At 43.1% G+C, this 16066-nt stretch overlaps 1 protein-coding gene across 6 annotated transcripts in view; it reads right to left on the minus strand.

Annotated features, from left to right (window-relative positions):
- The window catches only part of ZNF335 (zinc finger protein 335), a 1318033-nt gene that overhangs the window by 590484 nt on the left and 711483 nt on the right, over window positions 1-16066 (minus strand). For all 6 annotated transcript variants that reach the window (XM_044090241.1, XM_044090238.1, XM_044090239.1 and 3 more), the window contains one exon: window positions 6220-6449. In XM_044090241.1, coding sequence (XP_043946176.1) covers window positions 6220-6449 — 230 coding nt within the window. The remainder of the gene's footprint in view (window positions 1-6219; window positions 6450-16066) is intronic.

Here is a 16066-nt window from a genome sequence, read left to right on the forward strand (position 1 = left end):
TTGTAACAGAGGTAAAAGAAAGTACAGTTGTGTACACTTACCATAATGTAGATGTTCGAGTGTATTCACTGTTGCAGTCATTACATTTGGGTAATCCTGCTGGCAGGTTGCCCTCAGTCGGCCTGAATTCCAAAGTCTTGGGTCCTGTGTCGGCTGCTGTCGCCCCTTCCCTGACGTCAGGTTGTCAGGGGTATAAAAGAAGCAGCCAACGCCATTTTCTTTAGTTTTTCTTGCCCCAGATGTCAGGTGCCCCCAAAAAGGTAGCAAATATATATATATATATATATATATATATATATATATATATATATATTTATATATACATGCATCAATATAAACTTTACCTTCATCTACAAGCAAATAAACCACATAGGTTGCAGAAGATAGAGAAGGAAAGATAAACTCTAGAATGACAAAGGGATTGCGGGTGGGTAACCTGGACTGCAACAGTGAATACACTCGAAAATCTACATTTATGGTAAGTGTACACAACTGTACTATGTTCTTCATGTTTCACTGTTGCAGTCATTACATTTGGGTAGCGTCCCAAAGCTATGGTTGGGGGGCTAGGGCTAAACAACAGTAGGAGCAGCTATGAGGCCCTGCAGAACTGCAGTGGCAAAGCCTGCCCTGGATTTAGAGTAAAGAGGCAGATTGTAATGTTTTGTAAAGGTGTGCACTGAACTCCAGGTAGCAGCCTCTAAAATGTCTTTGGTTGGTACTCCCCTGAGAAAGGCCGCAGAAGTGGCTGCAGCTCTGGTTGAATGTGGCCTAATACCCTTAGGCACTGGCTTGCCATGCTGAGAGTAGCAGAAACAAATTCAGTGACCTATCCACTTTGAAATAGTCTGATTGGAGATGGCCTTTCCTTGTGATCCTGCAGCATATGCCACTAGTAATGGTTCTGTCTTTCTGAAAACTTTAGTTTTGTCCAAATAGAATCTAAGTTGTCTGTGTACGTCCAAAGAATGCAGAATTTTCTCCCCCTTGTTCTGTGGATTTGGATAAAAAGTTGGCAAAAAAATAGTTTTGATTAAGGGCTACACTGGACACCACCTTAGGCATAAATGTAGGGTTTGTCCTCAGAGAACCCCTGTCTGGATAAAAAATGATAAAAGGTTCCAGAGCCATGAGACCCTATAGCTCTGACACTCGTCTTGCAGAAGTTATTGCTAGGAGCAGAGCAGTTTTCCAAGATAAAAACTTTATGTCCGCAGTAGCTGCTGGCTCAAAAGGAGGTAGGGTGAGTTTTTCCAAGACAAAATTGAGGTCCCATGCAGGTACTGGAGGTCTCCTTGGAGGCCTTAAATTTTTGGCTCCTCTGAGGTACTGCCTTAATAAAGGATGAGAAAAGAGTGGTGGCACTGTATTGTAATGAGCCGAAATGGCAGAGGCATGGATTTTAATTGATGAAAAAGATAGGCCTTTGTCCAGCATCTCAGTTAAGTATTGCAAAATCTGAGGAATATTTGGGACAGCTGTGTCAGTTCCTTGAGCTTGGTTCCAAGCACAAAATCTCTTCCATTTTGCAGCATAGGATTTTCTAGAACTAGGCCTTCTGGCTTCCAAAATGACATCCATCACAGCTTTACCGAGAGGTGTGCTTTGTATGGCTACATTATCCACCATGCTGCCAGGTTTAGAGTCCTGAGTTGTCTTTGCAGAATCTGATTGTTTTGTTGGGGCAGTAGATGAGGTATTTAAGGTAAGGTCCAGGCAGTAGATGAGGTATTTAAGGTAAGGTCCAGGCTGGACATTGAGACAAGTTCCTTAAGATCGGATACCAGTACTGGCGGGGCCAGTCTGGGGCAATCAGAATAACTTTTGGTTTCTCCTGTCTCATCTTTAGGAGTACCTTGGGGAGGAGAGGCAGTGGAGGAAAGGCATATACTGATAGGTTTTTCCAGTTGAAAGATAAGGCGTCCACTTTCCATGCTTGTCTGTGATAAGTCCTTGTGCAGAATCTTTTTAGTTGATAGTTGTGAGGGGAGGCAAACAGATCTATGTCAGGGCGTCCCCATTTCTTTGTTATCATGCTGAAGATTTGTGGATCCAGGTGCCACTGGTGGGGATCCATGAGGTTTCTGCTTAGGTCGTCTGCCAGAGTATTGTCCTTTCCTGGCAGGAATTGTGACTGCAGATGAACTTGGTAAGTCAATGCTGTGTCCCATAAAGCCATGGCTACTCTGCAAAGGGGGGAAAATGCATGTCCCCCTGCTTGTTTATGTACCACATGACTGTGGTACTGTCTGTCTTTATCAGTAGTTGTCCCGGATGAATTAGGTCCTTGAAGGCTGTCAGAGCATTTTGAACAGCTAGCATCTCTTTTTGATTGATATGTAGATGCATTTGATTTGTGGACCAGGTGCCCTGAATGCCTTTTCCTGCCATGTGGGCCCCCCAGGCATAATCTGATGCATCCGTTGTTAGGTTCTGCCTGGCTGGGGGTAGTGAGAATGGCTGTCCCTTGTTTTGGTGACAAGCCTTTGCCCACCATCGAAACTCCTGTTGCAGGCAGGGAATGAGAGTAATCATTGTTTCCAGGCTGTGGCAATGTTGTGTCTAGACACTTTTTAGGTACCATTGAAGTTTCCTCATATGCAGTCTTGCATATGGAATTAGAAGGATGCAGGATGCCATGAAGCCCAAAGCCTGCATAATTTTCTTGCAGATAACTGGGCCTTTATTGCCATTTCCTTGAAATAGGTAGTCAGTTGCCTTTGTTTGTCTGGCGTGAGATAAGCCATCTGGGCAGTTGTATTTAAGCTTGACCCAAGAATATTATCTCTTAAGAGGGTACTAGTTTTGATTTCTTTTCGTTGACTGTGTACCCTAGGCATGTTAAAAGTCTTTTCACAAATGCCAGATGCTGTAGTAGAATATCCTTGTTCTCTGCTTGAATGAGGCAGTCGTCCAAGTAAGGATATATTTGTATTCCTCTTTGTCTGCAGAAAGCAATTACTGGTGCCAGGCACTTTGTGAAGACCGTGGGTGCAGTAGATAAGCCAAAGGGCAGTGCAGAGAATTGGTAATGCTTTGAACCAGCCTTGAATCTGAGGTATCTTCTGTATGATTGTCTGATTGGGACATGCAGGTATGCCTCTTTTAGGTCTAAAGTGACGAGCCAAGCCATTCTGCCCAGCATGGGCAGAAGCTGCTGCAAGGTAACATCTTGAAATTTGGTATATCCAGGAATGTGTTTAGAATAGATAAGTCCAGTATTGGTCTCCATGCTTTGTCCTTTCTGGGTACCAATAACAGTCTTGAGTAAAATCCTTGTCCCTGCTCTTGCTGTGGCACTTGTTGAATAGCCCTCATGTCCATGAGGGATGAAATTTGTTTTCGAGCCTGTGCACATTGATTTTTTGGCAGGTCTGGCCAACCGTTTGCACTTGGCAGGGTATGGAAGTGAAACTTGTAGCCTTGTGTCACTATGTCTAGAACCCATTTGTCCTGGGTTATAATGTGCCAATTTTGAGAAAAAGTACCATTTTCCCCCCTAAGGGTGCTGCCAGTAGATAAGTGCTTGGTGCAGGCACGGGGAAGTCATTGGGACTGTTTCCTGTATGGTTGTGATTTGTCTTCTCCACTTTTAGAGGTAGAAGCACCCCATTGCTTAGACCTGTAAGAACCTTGCGGCTGGGATCTGCCTCTAGGGTGTCTGGATCTGTCCCTTTGAGGTCTGTCTGACAATGGAAAGGACCAATTCTTTGTTGGCCAGTGTCTGCTAAACCTAGGTGGCTGTACTTGTAAAAAATCTTTGACTGTTTGCATAGATTTAGCTTTGTCCTCCATTTTCTTTAACACCTCTTCTGCCTTAACACCAAACAAGGTATCATGCTGTAATGGTGCATCTAATAATTTAGCTATGACATGATCAGGCAGATTTTGTTCCTTTAACCAAGCATGTCTCCTAATTACAGAACCCGTAACAGTGGCCCTGCAGGAGGCCTCCATAGAATCAAAACCACATTGCAAAGTATGCTTTCCAACTTGATCAGCTGCATGCAATAAATCCTGCATTTCTTTGTTTTCTGCACATTCAGAATTTACCAACATTTTTTGTTTAAGCAGTGTCATGACATATTGCTGATATTTGAGCATATGAAACTGGCAGTTTAAGGCCCTTATAGCCAAGGTAGCAGATGTGTAAATCTTTTTACCCCATCTATCCAGTGCCCTAAAATCACTGTCAGAGGGGGTAGGGTTTTTTGCAGTGGAAGCCTTAACTCCTTTGAGACCCTGAGAAATAGTCTCTGGGTGTGCAGCAGGGTTTTTGAAAAGGAGTTTATGAGAGTCAGGAACCCTGTAGTATCTGTCAGGCTTAACAGGAGCTGGAGGTACGGAGTCAGGGGTCAGACTAGTCTCATCATCTACAATGTCTAACACAGGTGGAATAGCTAGTGGCCTGTGTTGAAGTAGTAGAAGGAAGTCCCTGAGCCTCTTGTTAGATTCCGAAAAATCTTGGCTCTCCCCGTGGAAATGCTCCCTCATGGTATGCAAGGTTTCCCCAAAGGAATAATCCTCAGGAGGAGAAGCTGAAGGAATAGACTCTTCAGCATCAGAACCCTCATAGGGGGGAAGAGAATATTCCTGATCAGAAGAGGAATCTGAGGAAATGGAAACCTGATCTGAAGATTCACAGTCTGTCTCTTGCCTAGGCTCTTATCAGGAGGGGGATGGGAACCCCTGATCAAGGTAATTAAGTCTTCGGCCATTTTGAGCATCTGTTTTTTGGGCATGGAGGCCTGTCCATGTGGCTGGTGAACTTGTTTCTTTGTCTTTAAAGGTGCTTTAGTCTTTGCCTTTGAAACTGTAGTTGGTTTAATGTATATTGTTTATGTATGAAAACACCATCAGAAGCCGATGCCTGCTCAGCGGCTCCGGACCCATCTGAGGGAATAGTCCCCATGGCTCCAATACCTTGAGTTTCCAGCGGCCTGACCGACTCCACGTGGGAGTCGGTAGCGGCCTGCGACTCTAAAGTAGTGGACGTCAGGGGGTGCGAAAATGCCTCACTGTGAACCGGCGACTGGCTTAGGAGAAGCTTCGTCATCGGTTTTGGACCTCGGTTGCCTGTCTTTTTCTTTTTCTTTGCGCTTTTTGTGAACTCCGGTAGTCGGATGGTTATCCGACAACTTTGTATAATTAAATCTGTGCCCAAAAGAGCTTAGTGCAAAATCGTACCGACACTTAATAGTGCGTTGGTTAAATCTAGCACAAAACCTACAACTTGAAACATCGCGGTCAGGGCCTAGGCAAGGAATACAGTAAGAATGAAAGTCCTTATGAGTTATTTGCTTCCCACAAGAAATACAATTATTAACTTTTTCTGACATCGGTCTGGAGCAAGAAAAAAGTTTCCCCAATGGGGTACTTAGCTTTTAATGAAGACTTCGGATCTGAAACTTGAACACGAAAATCTCAGGAGACGGCCGACAGGCACTTGCGAACTGCTTCTGCTTCGGGCACCGCGTGGCAAGAAAGACTAAAGAAAATGGCGTCGGCTGCTTCTTTTATACCCCTGACGACCTGATGTCAGGGAATGGGCGACAGCAGCCGACGCAGGACCCAAGACTTTGGAATTCAGGCCGAATGAGGGAAACCTGCCAGCAGGACTATCCAAATGTAATGACTGCAACAGTGAACCACGAAGAACATCTGGAAGCAGGATTCTTAGAAAAGGGTAGGAGCAAACTATGCCGAAAAAAATGGAAATTGTGGTAACAATGCATGCAGTCCAATGTTTTGGAAGAGGAGTGAGGTTTAAGGGAATGCAGAAATTGAGCAATTTATGTAATGTATTAATGATAATTATACTAAACAATATACATTAAGTATAATGTTTGTAAATGGGAACATGTTAATATGATTTGTTTTCATTTATATAAATGTATGTTTGCCTATGCTTAAGTGACAATTCAATAAAGATGTTAAAAAAATATACTTTAAGTGCATTCACAATGGGGGTTAACCTAAAGCTGTTGCCAGCATATTTAGTGTAAGCAGTATGAGATCTAGGATATTAGAGAATCTATACATGCAATGCAACAAAATCTCTGGCTCTATACATGCAATGCAGCAAAAATCTCTGGCTCTATACATGCAATGCAACAAAATCTCTGGCTCTTGTAATTTCACCTTCTGTGGTGATGAAAATTTAGTGCCACCCCTTTCAGCCCATCCTCCTTTTCCACCTTTAAAAAGGAAAAGACTCACCAGTGGGGTCCGTATTCCATCAAGCATGGACTGAACCTGATCATGCTGCTGCTTCAGCTCCTCAATCTGTTGTACAGTAAAGAAAGGGCGTCGTCTGACAGGCTGCTCTTCAGGATGAGTCTTCGCCCACTCATCGAAATTTTCAGTATGCCGACACTGCACATGCAAGCGCAAGTTCTTTTTATGTTTGGTCGTGAAATGACAGAAATCACATGCAAACGGCTTTTCCCCTGCAAGTAAAGTAAAATATCTCAGTCAACTAAACATCTGAAAATGAAGTGGAAAGGGCAAGTGATAATGAACTGAAATATTCTCAGCTGCCTTTATCTACAAACATGCATTTTTTTGTTAGATATGGCTTTGTACTTCACAACTCAATGGATAGCTACATAGTGTGCTGTGCAGACAAGGATGTTGCCAGTTTTTATAAACAATAATCTTACTGAACCTACTGGTCTGATGTTAATCCCTACATAGCTGTTGGTCGTCACTCTGCCCTTTTTACCTCTAAGCTGCAAGTTGTTTCAGCTTCTAGTAAAACCAACCATCTGTTCTACTATCTACCGCCCAGTATGATCAAGTGTTCTTTAGCTCCACCACAGCTTCAGTAAAGTGATACTGTCTTATCCAAGTTTTTAATGTGTACTTCTGTCATCTAATCACCCTCCACCACTTCTAGTCCTTTGCATCTAACAGTCTTGTTAAACCCATACACATATTCCCTCATCTCCTCCTTCTTTTAGTCTATACATGTTCAGCACTTCTTGGTTGTTGTTAAAACACAGACTATTCATCCAATCTTCTCTGTACCACCTTGGTGGTTCTATCAAGCATCTGTATCATTGCTATACCCCTCTTTAGACAAGCCTAAGAAACTTCAAAGATACAGTGACTGCTTCACCTAATAGCCAGGAGAAAGCCAGTATTAATAGGTTCATAGGTTCATACTAGGCTATCTGCCCTAGGGCATTTATAAGCCTAGCCAGAGTGTGTTTGGCTTTCGCCACCCATTTTAAATTAATTTTGCTATGCCCTTTTTCGAGGTTAATATACTGTGCCTCTGTCTAACAGTGACACAGAAGTGATACCCGGGGTAAACCTACGATCTCCCATCCACTCATCAAGATTCCTCTTGAAGAGAGTCAATGAGGGACTCTGCCTAACCTGGACTGGGATTTTATTCCAGAGTGAAGGGAGTCTCTGGGTTATGAATCTGTCCCTCCAGCATGTCCTATTTATTTCAGTGCTGAGGTTCAAGTCTCTCGAGAGCGTAGCTCGATGGGATTTGGATCTTCTGAGGTACAGCATGTCCATTAATTCCGAGTTGGACATGGCTTTATACGTCAGGCACAGATCGCCTCTAAGCAGGCGGTATGCCACTGAGTAGAGCTGGAGTTTCTTTAACTGGGCAGCATATGGCATCTGTTTGAGCCCTTTGATCCTCTTGGTGAGGTACTTTTGGGGTCTTTCCAGTTGCTGCAGGTGTCTGGTAAGGTACATCCCAAAAGGGGCATTGTACTCAATTATGGGCCTGATGAGGGATGAGTAAAGAGGCACGATGACCTCCCCTGATCTAGATGTGAATCCCTTCATGATTAGGTGGGCTATGTTTTTCTAACCACTTTGGCCACGTGGTTGTCAAATGAGAGATTGCTATCAACTTGGGTCCCTAATTACTTCTTCTGTACTTAATGGATTACCACCTATGTGGTGATTTGTGGGCACTTTGTTTTTGCCAAAGGGGATGACTATACACTTTTTGGCGTTTAGCTTGAGGCCATGGCTCTGGCACCAGTTGTCCGTTTCTATGAGGCCCTTTTGGAGGATGCTTGTGTCGGCTAGAGAGTCGATTATGGCACCCAGTTTGCAGTCATCTGCGAACTTGGTCAGCCACAGTCCTTCCGTGTTGGCCCGTACCTCCGAGAAATATATACCGAACAAGAGAGGTCCCAGGACTGAGCCTTGTGGGACGCCACTTGTAACTGGTTTGGAGTCTGACATGACTCCAGCAATTCTAACCATGTGGGTTCGGTCCTTGAGCCAGTTTGCAAGCCATCTAGTGACATAGGGGTTTATATTTAAGCTGGTGAGCTTATCTATAATGCCCGAGTGGGGTATTGTATCGAAGGCTTTTGCGAGGTCCAGGTAGGCTGTGTGGACCACCTTCCCCTCGTCAATGGCCTTGGTGACTGTTTCAAAGAAATTGACCAGGTTTAAGAGGCAGGATCTGCCCTTAACAAAGCCGAACTGGGTAGGATCCAGTGTCTGTAGGTCCCCAATATCTTTATTTATGAGGTCCATGATAATCCTTTCCATAGCTTTGCAGACCAAGCTAGTCAGGCTTATGGGGCGATAGTTTCCAGGATCCGTTGAAGCACCACCTTTGTGGAGAGGGACCACTGTTGCTGTACACCACTCTCTGGGTACATATCCTGTAGTAAGGCTGAGATTGAACAGTACTTTTATGTTTGGGTTTAGCTCTTCTTGGAGTTCATGTAGGACGCAGCCCGGGACACCGTTTGGTCCCATTGATGCTGTGTTTTTTGCTTTGGAGAGGGCAGCTCTTACCTGAGCATCTGAGATGTCAGGGGGACAGCACTCTGCTGGGATAGATATTTGCCCTTTTGGTGGGGAGGGGGGGTGAGAAGTTTGCACTGAACCTGTCAGCTAGGATGTTGGCAATGTCTGTGGGTTCGATGTATTTTTTGTCATTTTGGACTAATTCTGAGCATATCTGGGAATTCCCACCCAGGTTCCTAACATAACTAAAGAAAGCCTTGTGATTATCCTTAGTGTCCTGTGCAATTTTTCTCTCGAAGCTGGCCTTAGATGATTTTATGAGTGCCCGTAGTTTTTTGCTAATACTGATCAGAGATGCCTTCCCTTTTTGGGATTTTGCTCTATCATGTAGTAGCTTCCTCCTTCTGTTGTATAGTTTGTTTATGGCTGGGGTCCACCAGACAGGACGTCTGCCTTTGGAGGACTGGGTCTTGGTTTTATTTTGGATTGCATGATCCATGCATTCCTGAAGGTGTTCATAGAATGCGTTTATAAAGGATTCTGCGGTCTGGGCCGTATTTTCCACAGGCACAGGGGCTTTGAAGGATTCCACCTCAGTTTTGAGAAGTGTGAAATTTGCTTTAGAGAAGTTTTTCACTGTGGTTTTCTGGGCAGGGGGTGGGGTCGGGATGTGAATATCCAGTGAGATTAGTTTATGGTCTGATCTTACCAGTGAGGGATACACTTCTGGTCTGGAGCATAGAGTCCCCATGTTGGTGATGATCAGGTCCAGTATGTTTTCCCCTCTTGTGGGAGTGGTAACAAGTTGTTCAATGGCATTTGAGTTTATAAATTCTAGGAACCTTTGGGCTAGGGTGTTGGAGCTACAGTAATGCTCCCAGTCTATGTTTGGGTAGTTGAAGTCGTCCAATATAATGGTGGTTGGAGAGACCTTCATATTTTCCAGTGTTCTCAGGAAGGCCGAGTGGGGTTCCTGGGTTTGGGAGGGTGGTCTGTAGCAGGCTATAAACTGGAAGGCAGTTTTACCCACTGTTAGTTGCACATGGATAGTCTCTGATGCTTCGTGCTGTGCCACCAACCTGGAGGTGTGGGTATCTTTGACGAATATTGATACTCCCCCTCCTTTTGTGGTTCGGTCCAAGTTTTGGAGCCGAAAAGCATGGTATGAGGTATAACCTGGTAGTGCTGGGGTGCTCTCGGGAGCCTTGAACCAGGTTTATGTTACTTCACAGATATCGATGTTCTCCATGCTAAGGAGAGTTTTGAGTGCATGCATTTTGAGGTTTAGACTTCTGGCGTTGAGTAGCATTACTCTTAGTTTCTTATCCCTTGTGATACCTATGGAGGTGGGTTTGTCTTTTGAGCCTTGCCTAAAAAAGGCACTATGGGGGAAGCAAGAGCCTTTGCCAATATCCGAAAGCCCAGGGGTGACAGGTGCAAGCCGTCCCTAGCGAAGCATCGTGGCTTGTCGAGCATGTCATCCCAGGCTGACAGGTATTGGATCCCTTTTGGATGACACCAATACTTAAGCCAATTGTTGAAATTGATCATCTTGCCTTCATATTGTGGCATCATTCTTGGTGAGGGTAAGATGCTACTCAAGGTCAGGGTCATACCGGCCTGGGCTACATGCTCAGAGAGCTCCTCTATGTCTCTTTTCATGTAGTCCAGGGAGGTACGTCTCAGGTCATTCACACCAGCATGGACAATGACAGAGTCATATTTGTACTTGCCTTGGAGTGACCTGAGTGCTTGTGTTATGTGGCTGATCCTAGCACCCGACAGGCAGCTCACCATGACCTTCTCCTTGTTCAGCCTGGTGAGCGGGGGTGTCAGTGTGCCTGACGATAGAGTCACCTATTACAAGTGTATCAGGTGTGTTGTTTAGCCTTAAGGGCTGTGACTGTTCGGCACACTGGCTTTGTGAGCTATGTGTTGCACGTGTTTTGTTTTGGGGTAGCGGTTGTTTGGGTGTCTGCTTTGGAGGTCTCTGCTGCTTAGGCAGATTTTTATTTAGAGCCTCCGAGTATGTTTTTGTGTGTTTATGTGTTTGGTTTGCTGTCGTGGTAGGTCTATGTGAGACTGGAATTGTAGTGAGTGTGGTTTCCTTCTCCTCCTGACTGGTTACACCAGTACTAAGTTGAGAGAGCTTAGCCTCCAGTTTGGCAATATGGTTGCATCTCTCACATGTGTTGGAATTTGTTGGGAGGAGGAGAGGGTTGTCTGTGTACATGAGGCAGTTGTAACATTGCCTCAAGATTCACAGATTCAACAGCTGGACCGGAGAGAGATTGACAACTGACCTTTGGACATGCTAGAATAGTATTGGGTATACCTTTATAATTGAAAAAAAGGGCCAATGGGGAACAAGGTACTCAAGGGGAGTTTGTGAGGGTGTAGTGCTTTTAATTTTTTAGTGCCAACTTATATAACTGCTTTAGTGAGCAAGTGCCAGGTAACTTAAATGCAATGTGTTACAGGTAACTTAAATGCAAAAACAACAAACAGTAACTTTCTTTCAAGTGAAACAAGGAAATAAGTACAGTAAGCAATGCAGATATCACTAGGGATCCACAGAAGCGCTGAAAAGCCGCATTTTAGGTGGAATTAGCGTTTCAGGGAAATAACAAGCAAACAAACAACAAGCATACAAACAAAGCTAGATTCAGCAGGCCTGGATCTAGTCTATGCTACAGCAAACAAGGTGTACCAATTTCAGTAAGAAGCAGTTCAAATATGCAGGCACTATAAGCCTTTAACCAGAAAGTCCCAGCTCAGAAGGGCAGAGTCCAGCCTCTCCTCCCACAAGAGTGCAGACCACGAACCCTCAATGTAAAATAGCTGGCCTGAAGCACAAGTGCTTAAACCAGAATTAATACACTTTTAGAATAACAGACACTGAGCCCTCAATCAGCAGTTCCCAACTTAGAAGGATGTAAGCTACCTGTTCTGCCACTACAGTGCAGACCACAAACCTTCTTAATGTAAAACAACTGGTTTGAAGCCCAAGTGCTTAAACTAAAAGGCTTAGAATGAGTTACATCAAGCAGTAATAAATACAATTGAGTACTATTAAGATGACGCAAAAGCAAAATAAAGTAGGAAGAAACATAAATACAGTAAAAGCAGATACAATTATTTTTTTTTTTTTGAGTGAGCAAATGAGATGGGCCCAGGAGTTACAGGACAGAAACAAGTGCAAATGCAGGCCTTCAAATCAGAAAGTTGAGAGAGATGGAAGACCGCCCAAACGGGCAATAACTACAAATTCTGGGCCAGAACCACTCCTTATGTGGTAGACAGGTTACCTAATGCTTACCACTCCCACTGATAAGCTAGAAGGCTTCTCTCCAACACAGAAAGGCTTGGGGGACTCAGAAGCTTACAAACAGTCCTGGATACAGCAAATCTGTATCTGGAACACTAATTACAGGAAAGGTAGGAAACAGGCTTACAATTTTTTTTTTCATAAAAGTAGCAAAAACAGTTGTAAAAACAATTCACATGCAGTGCAAGCTGGCACACTTGAGTATGTAGCAATATTAGTCCACACACAGTTTGAAAAAATGACTAAAAGCAAGTGCAGAAAGGGTTTATTAGGTAGAATGCGGTAAAAAGATGGGACTGGGGGAGTGTCCTAGATCAAATCTACAGTGGGGCGGGCACTGCAAAAGCCACCAAAAGGGGGGGGGGGGGGGAGACAGTTTCAACAGAGATGTGAGGAATCACAGTTCAAATTATAAAACCAGAAAAATATATACTGATCTCTGTATATTTGCAGAACAGTAAGACAACAGATATCTAAGCAACAATTTAGCTCTATAATACAGAATAATACAGAAAAATATACTCAGCTCTATATATTTGCAGATAGTCTTGTAAGGCTCTCTCTCAGTGCACAGGTTCCAATCTTTACAGTCAGAATGTCTAGTAATAACTCCAAGCATTTTGCTAACAGCTGGTATGGTACTCTCATAAAAGGGTAGTGAGGAAGAAAAATCTGAGGAATTAAAATCCTATTAACCTTAATTGCTGAAGCTGCTGAGAAAAACATGGACATAATCCTGAAGGAAAGGATGATAGCAACCAATATGGTTTCATAAGAAACTGCCAGTCAGTACGATCTGGTTATACCACTGGGTTACAGTTGAACTTGACAAAAGAGTACCAGTAGACATGGTCTACCTGGACCTCATCAGGGTTTTTGTCTCAGATCCACAAAAGTATCTGACAGGAAATCTAAAGGGGATGAGTAGAACTAAAAAACAGGAAATGCATTGTTGTGTGGTTTAATGGTAGAACACTGTAGCTTGCGGTGAAAGGGACAATATCAGGAATAACAAATCTGATTAGTGAAGTGCCACAGGGGATCAGTCTTGCGCCCAATACTCTTCACTGTATTGGTTTCTGACACCTGACAGATGAGAAATTGGGATCACCCTATTCACTGATGACACAAAGATATCTGTAGTAGTACAGGATGTGTGTGGAAGTGTCTACGGAAGGATTTGGAAAGGCAGAAAGTTGGCAGTTAACATTCAGTGCAGACAAAAGCAAAGGGTTACACTTAGGTTAAAAAAAACTATGGTGTGAAATATCAGTTAGGCAAAGTGGAAAAGATAGCCATAGAGCAGAAACAGTGGAGTAGATCATAGCTGAATGGATCACTATGAGCAGAGTGAGAGGGCAGTGGCAGCAGATAACACAATGGTGGGCACAACAGAAGGAAACAGGCAATACTTGTATTCTACTATGCCTATATAATGCCATGCTTTTACATTACATTTACTTAATGGCAGGAGACAAACCTAATCTCCCCTTTTACACGTCTTTTTTCTACCTGCCCAATGCCCTTTTGAATGCCTATGTGGAGTCCCTCTCCAGCTCCTTCTAGTGGCCCACTCCATGGATCCACTACCTTCTCTGTACAAAAGGACTTTCTCAGAGCCAGGAAGTGCTTAGCTGCTACAATCTTCTGCATGATGCTCCTCCTGCTCCCTCTTTTCTTCCTATTTAGAATAACACATACACATCTCTCTAACAGTCTTTTGCTCCAGTATTATACTGCCATCTCTTCTGGTTTGTTTCGGGTGAGAAGACCTATAGTTTCTCTAGTCTCTGGTTATACTTCTCCCCTGACCCACAGATGTTTCTGGTGACTTTCATCTGGATTCTTCCCATCATCTGATGTCCCTTCCCTTATATGAACTCCAGAGCTGCATACGGTATTCAAAGTGTGGTGTGACTAAGGCCTTAGTACTGAGTAGTTCTGGAGTCCATATCAGGAAAGAATTATTATGCTGCTACATGGAGTCCAGAGGAAAAAATACCAAAATGGTGCAAGAGAGAGACTGGGAGGTTATGGCCAGAGACTACAGAAGCTGCAGGTCTTCTCAATATAATGCTGAAGAGACTCAGGCATGATATATGTTCACAATATCATGTCAGGAACAAGTGAAGGAGTCATCTTGAAAAGGACAAATGGGTAAAGGGGAAGCAATCACTACTTAGTGGTTAAGACAATGAACTAGAAATCCACCGGTATTTCTGTGTGCACATTTGAATATTGCCAATTACAAAATGTGATTTTTTTTTTTTAAGCTATTGATCCGGGGATATAATCTTTACTTTGGATACAAGTGTTACTGGGTTCAGATTCTAGGACAAAGTCAGTGTTTCTGAGTGAAGCTAACACCATATCAGGGAACCCAACACTAAAAATAAATATCAGTAATATAAAAAAAAATGACCACATATTATGCAGTAAATTCCAATGTTATGGAATTAGTTATTCTTACTTACGTAATGGGGTAGAGCACTGATCTCCTTGGACCTTTTTCACACTCAGCCCAACAGTGCTATCTGGTTAAGTGACTTGTTCAGAATCACACAGTTAGGCAATGAAGGTTAGGGGACTCAAACCCTGGACCACTGGACTACAGGAAACAGCTTAACAGCTCCTTAATCCTGTGCACCAATATAAGTCTTCAGGATGGTGAAGACAGATGTATTAAAGTGCATAAAAATTCCACCGTGTATGGCAAAATGGTCCTATAATGCTTCATCCCAAATTTACAGTAGGACTGGTACATTCAAACTTAAACATGTTTTTGTCGTTGATGCTTTGTTGCTTTTAGTTTCACTGCTTAGTGGTAAGGATGGTTACAGTATGTCTCTGTTTTTCTTGACCTTTCTAAGGCTTTTGATATGGTGTCTCATAGCAAGCTCTTAAATGTTCTTATTGAACTCAACTTAAGCCAGTCTACTCTCTCCTGGTTTAAAAACTATCTAACAGACCGTCAGCAAGCAGTTCAATGGCAACAAACCCTTTCTTCTCTACTACCCGTCACCTTAGGAGTTGCCCAAGGTATTATCCTTAGCTCCCTACTATTTACTCTCTTTACTAAATCTCCATACCTCAACCCTTCATGCGTCTCTTCTACAGTGTGTTGATGATTCTACACCGATATGTGCAGCTTTTCTCTACATCATCTACAATCAATAACTCAACAATCACTCACTGCGTAGAAGCTTGGCTAACTAATTCTCAACTTATTTTGAGCCCCAACCAGACCATGCTTATGCTTTTCTGCCACACTAGAAACATTAAATTCTGAAGGAGGGGGAAAGGAGGGGGAAGGGTAATCACTAAATAACACCATCATCTCCCGCACAACACACACAATATTTAAGTGTAGAAATCAATAGTAGTTTGAAATTTGATATCCGTATTGCCCACACCATTAAGAAAGTCCAGAAAAAAACTAGGAACACTTTATAGAAATAAAAAAAATATTTCACTAATAACACAAATCTGCCCTCAAACAACTAAACTGGCTAGGATTCCCTCAACTAATAACTTAATCACCAACAGTCCTTGGCACACAAGATCTTGCACCATCCTGAAAAAACACCTGCACTTCAAAACCTATTGCATCCTTATAGCAAACATGTACTTTGCTAAAGTAGCAAATCCCTGTTAAATGTTACCAAAGCAAACAATAAATCATGCAGCTCCCTTTTCTAAAGCTACACAGCTACATTCTGGAATAGCTTACCATCAGAAATAACATCTACTATTAAAGGAAAACAACGGGATATGCCCTACTTCAACTCAACTTATTTGAACCTTTTCTCCCTATTCCCTCCACCAACCAAAAAAAATTAACAATGCTGCCCTGAAAAACTGTGATTTCCTCTGTTTTCCTTCAATGCTACATTCTTTTCCCGTACTGTATAACTTTCACTTGAAAAAAAATTTCTCGTGCCCTGTAAAAGTTAGCTTTTGGCTCAGAAGCTGTGATGTCACAAGGGCTACAAATCAGCA

This window comes from Protopterus annectens, chromosome 12.part0, assembly GCF_019279795.1.
Source record: "Protopterus annectens isolate FY-2018-M chromosome 12.part0, PAN1.0, whole genome shotgun sequence".
NCBI lineage: Eukaryota > Metazoa > Chordata > Ceratodontiformes > Protopteridae > Protopterus > Protopterus annectens.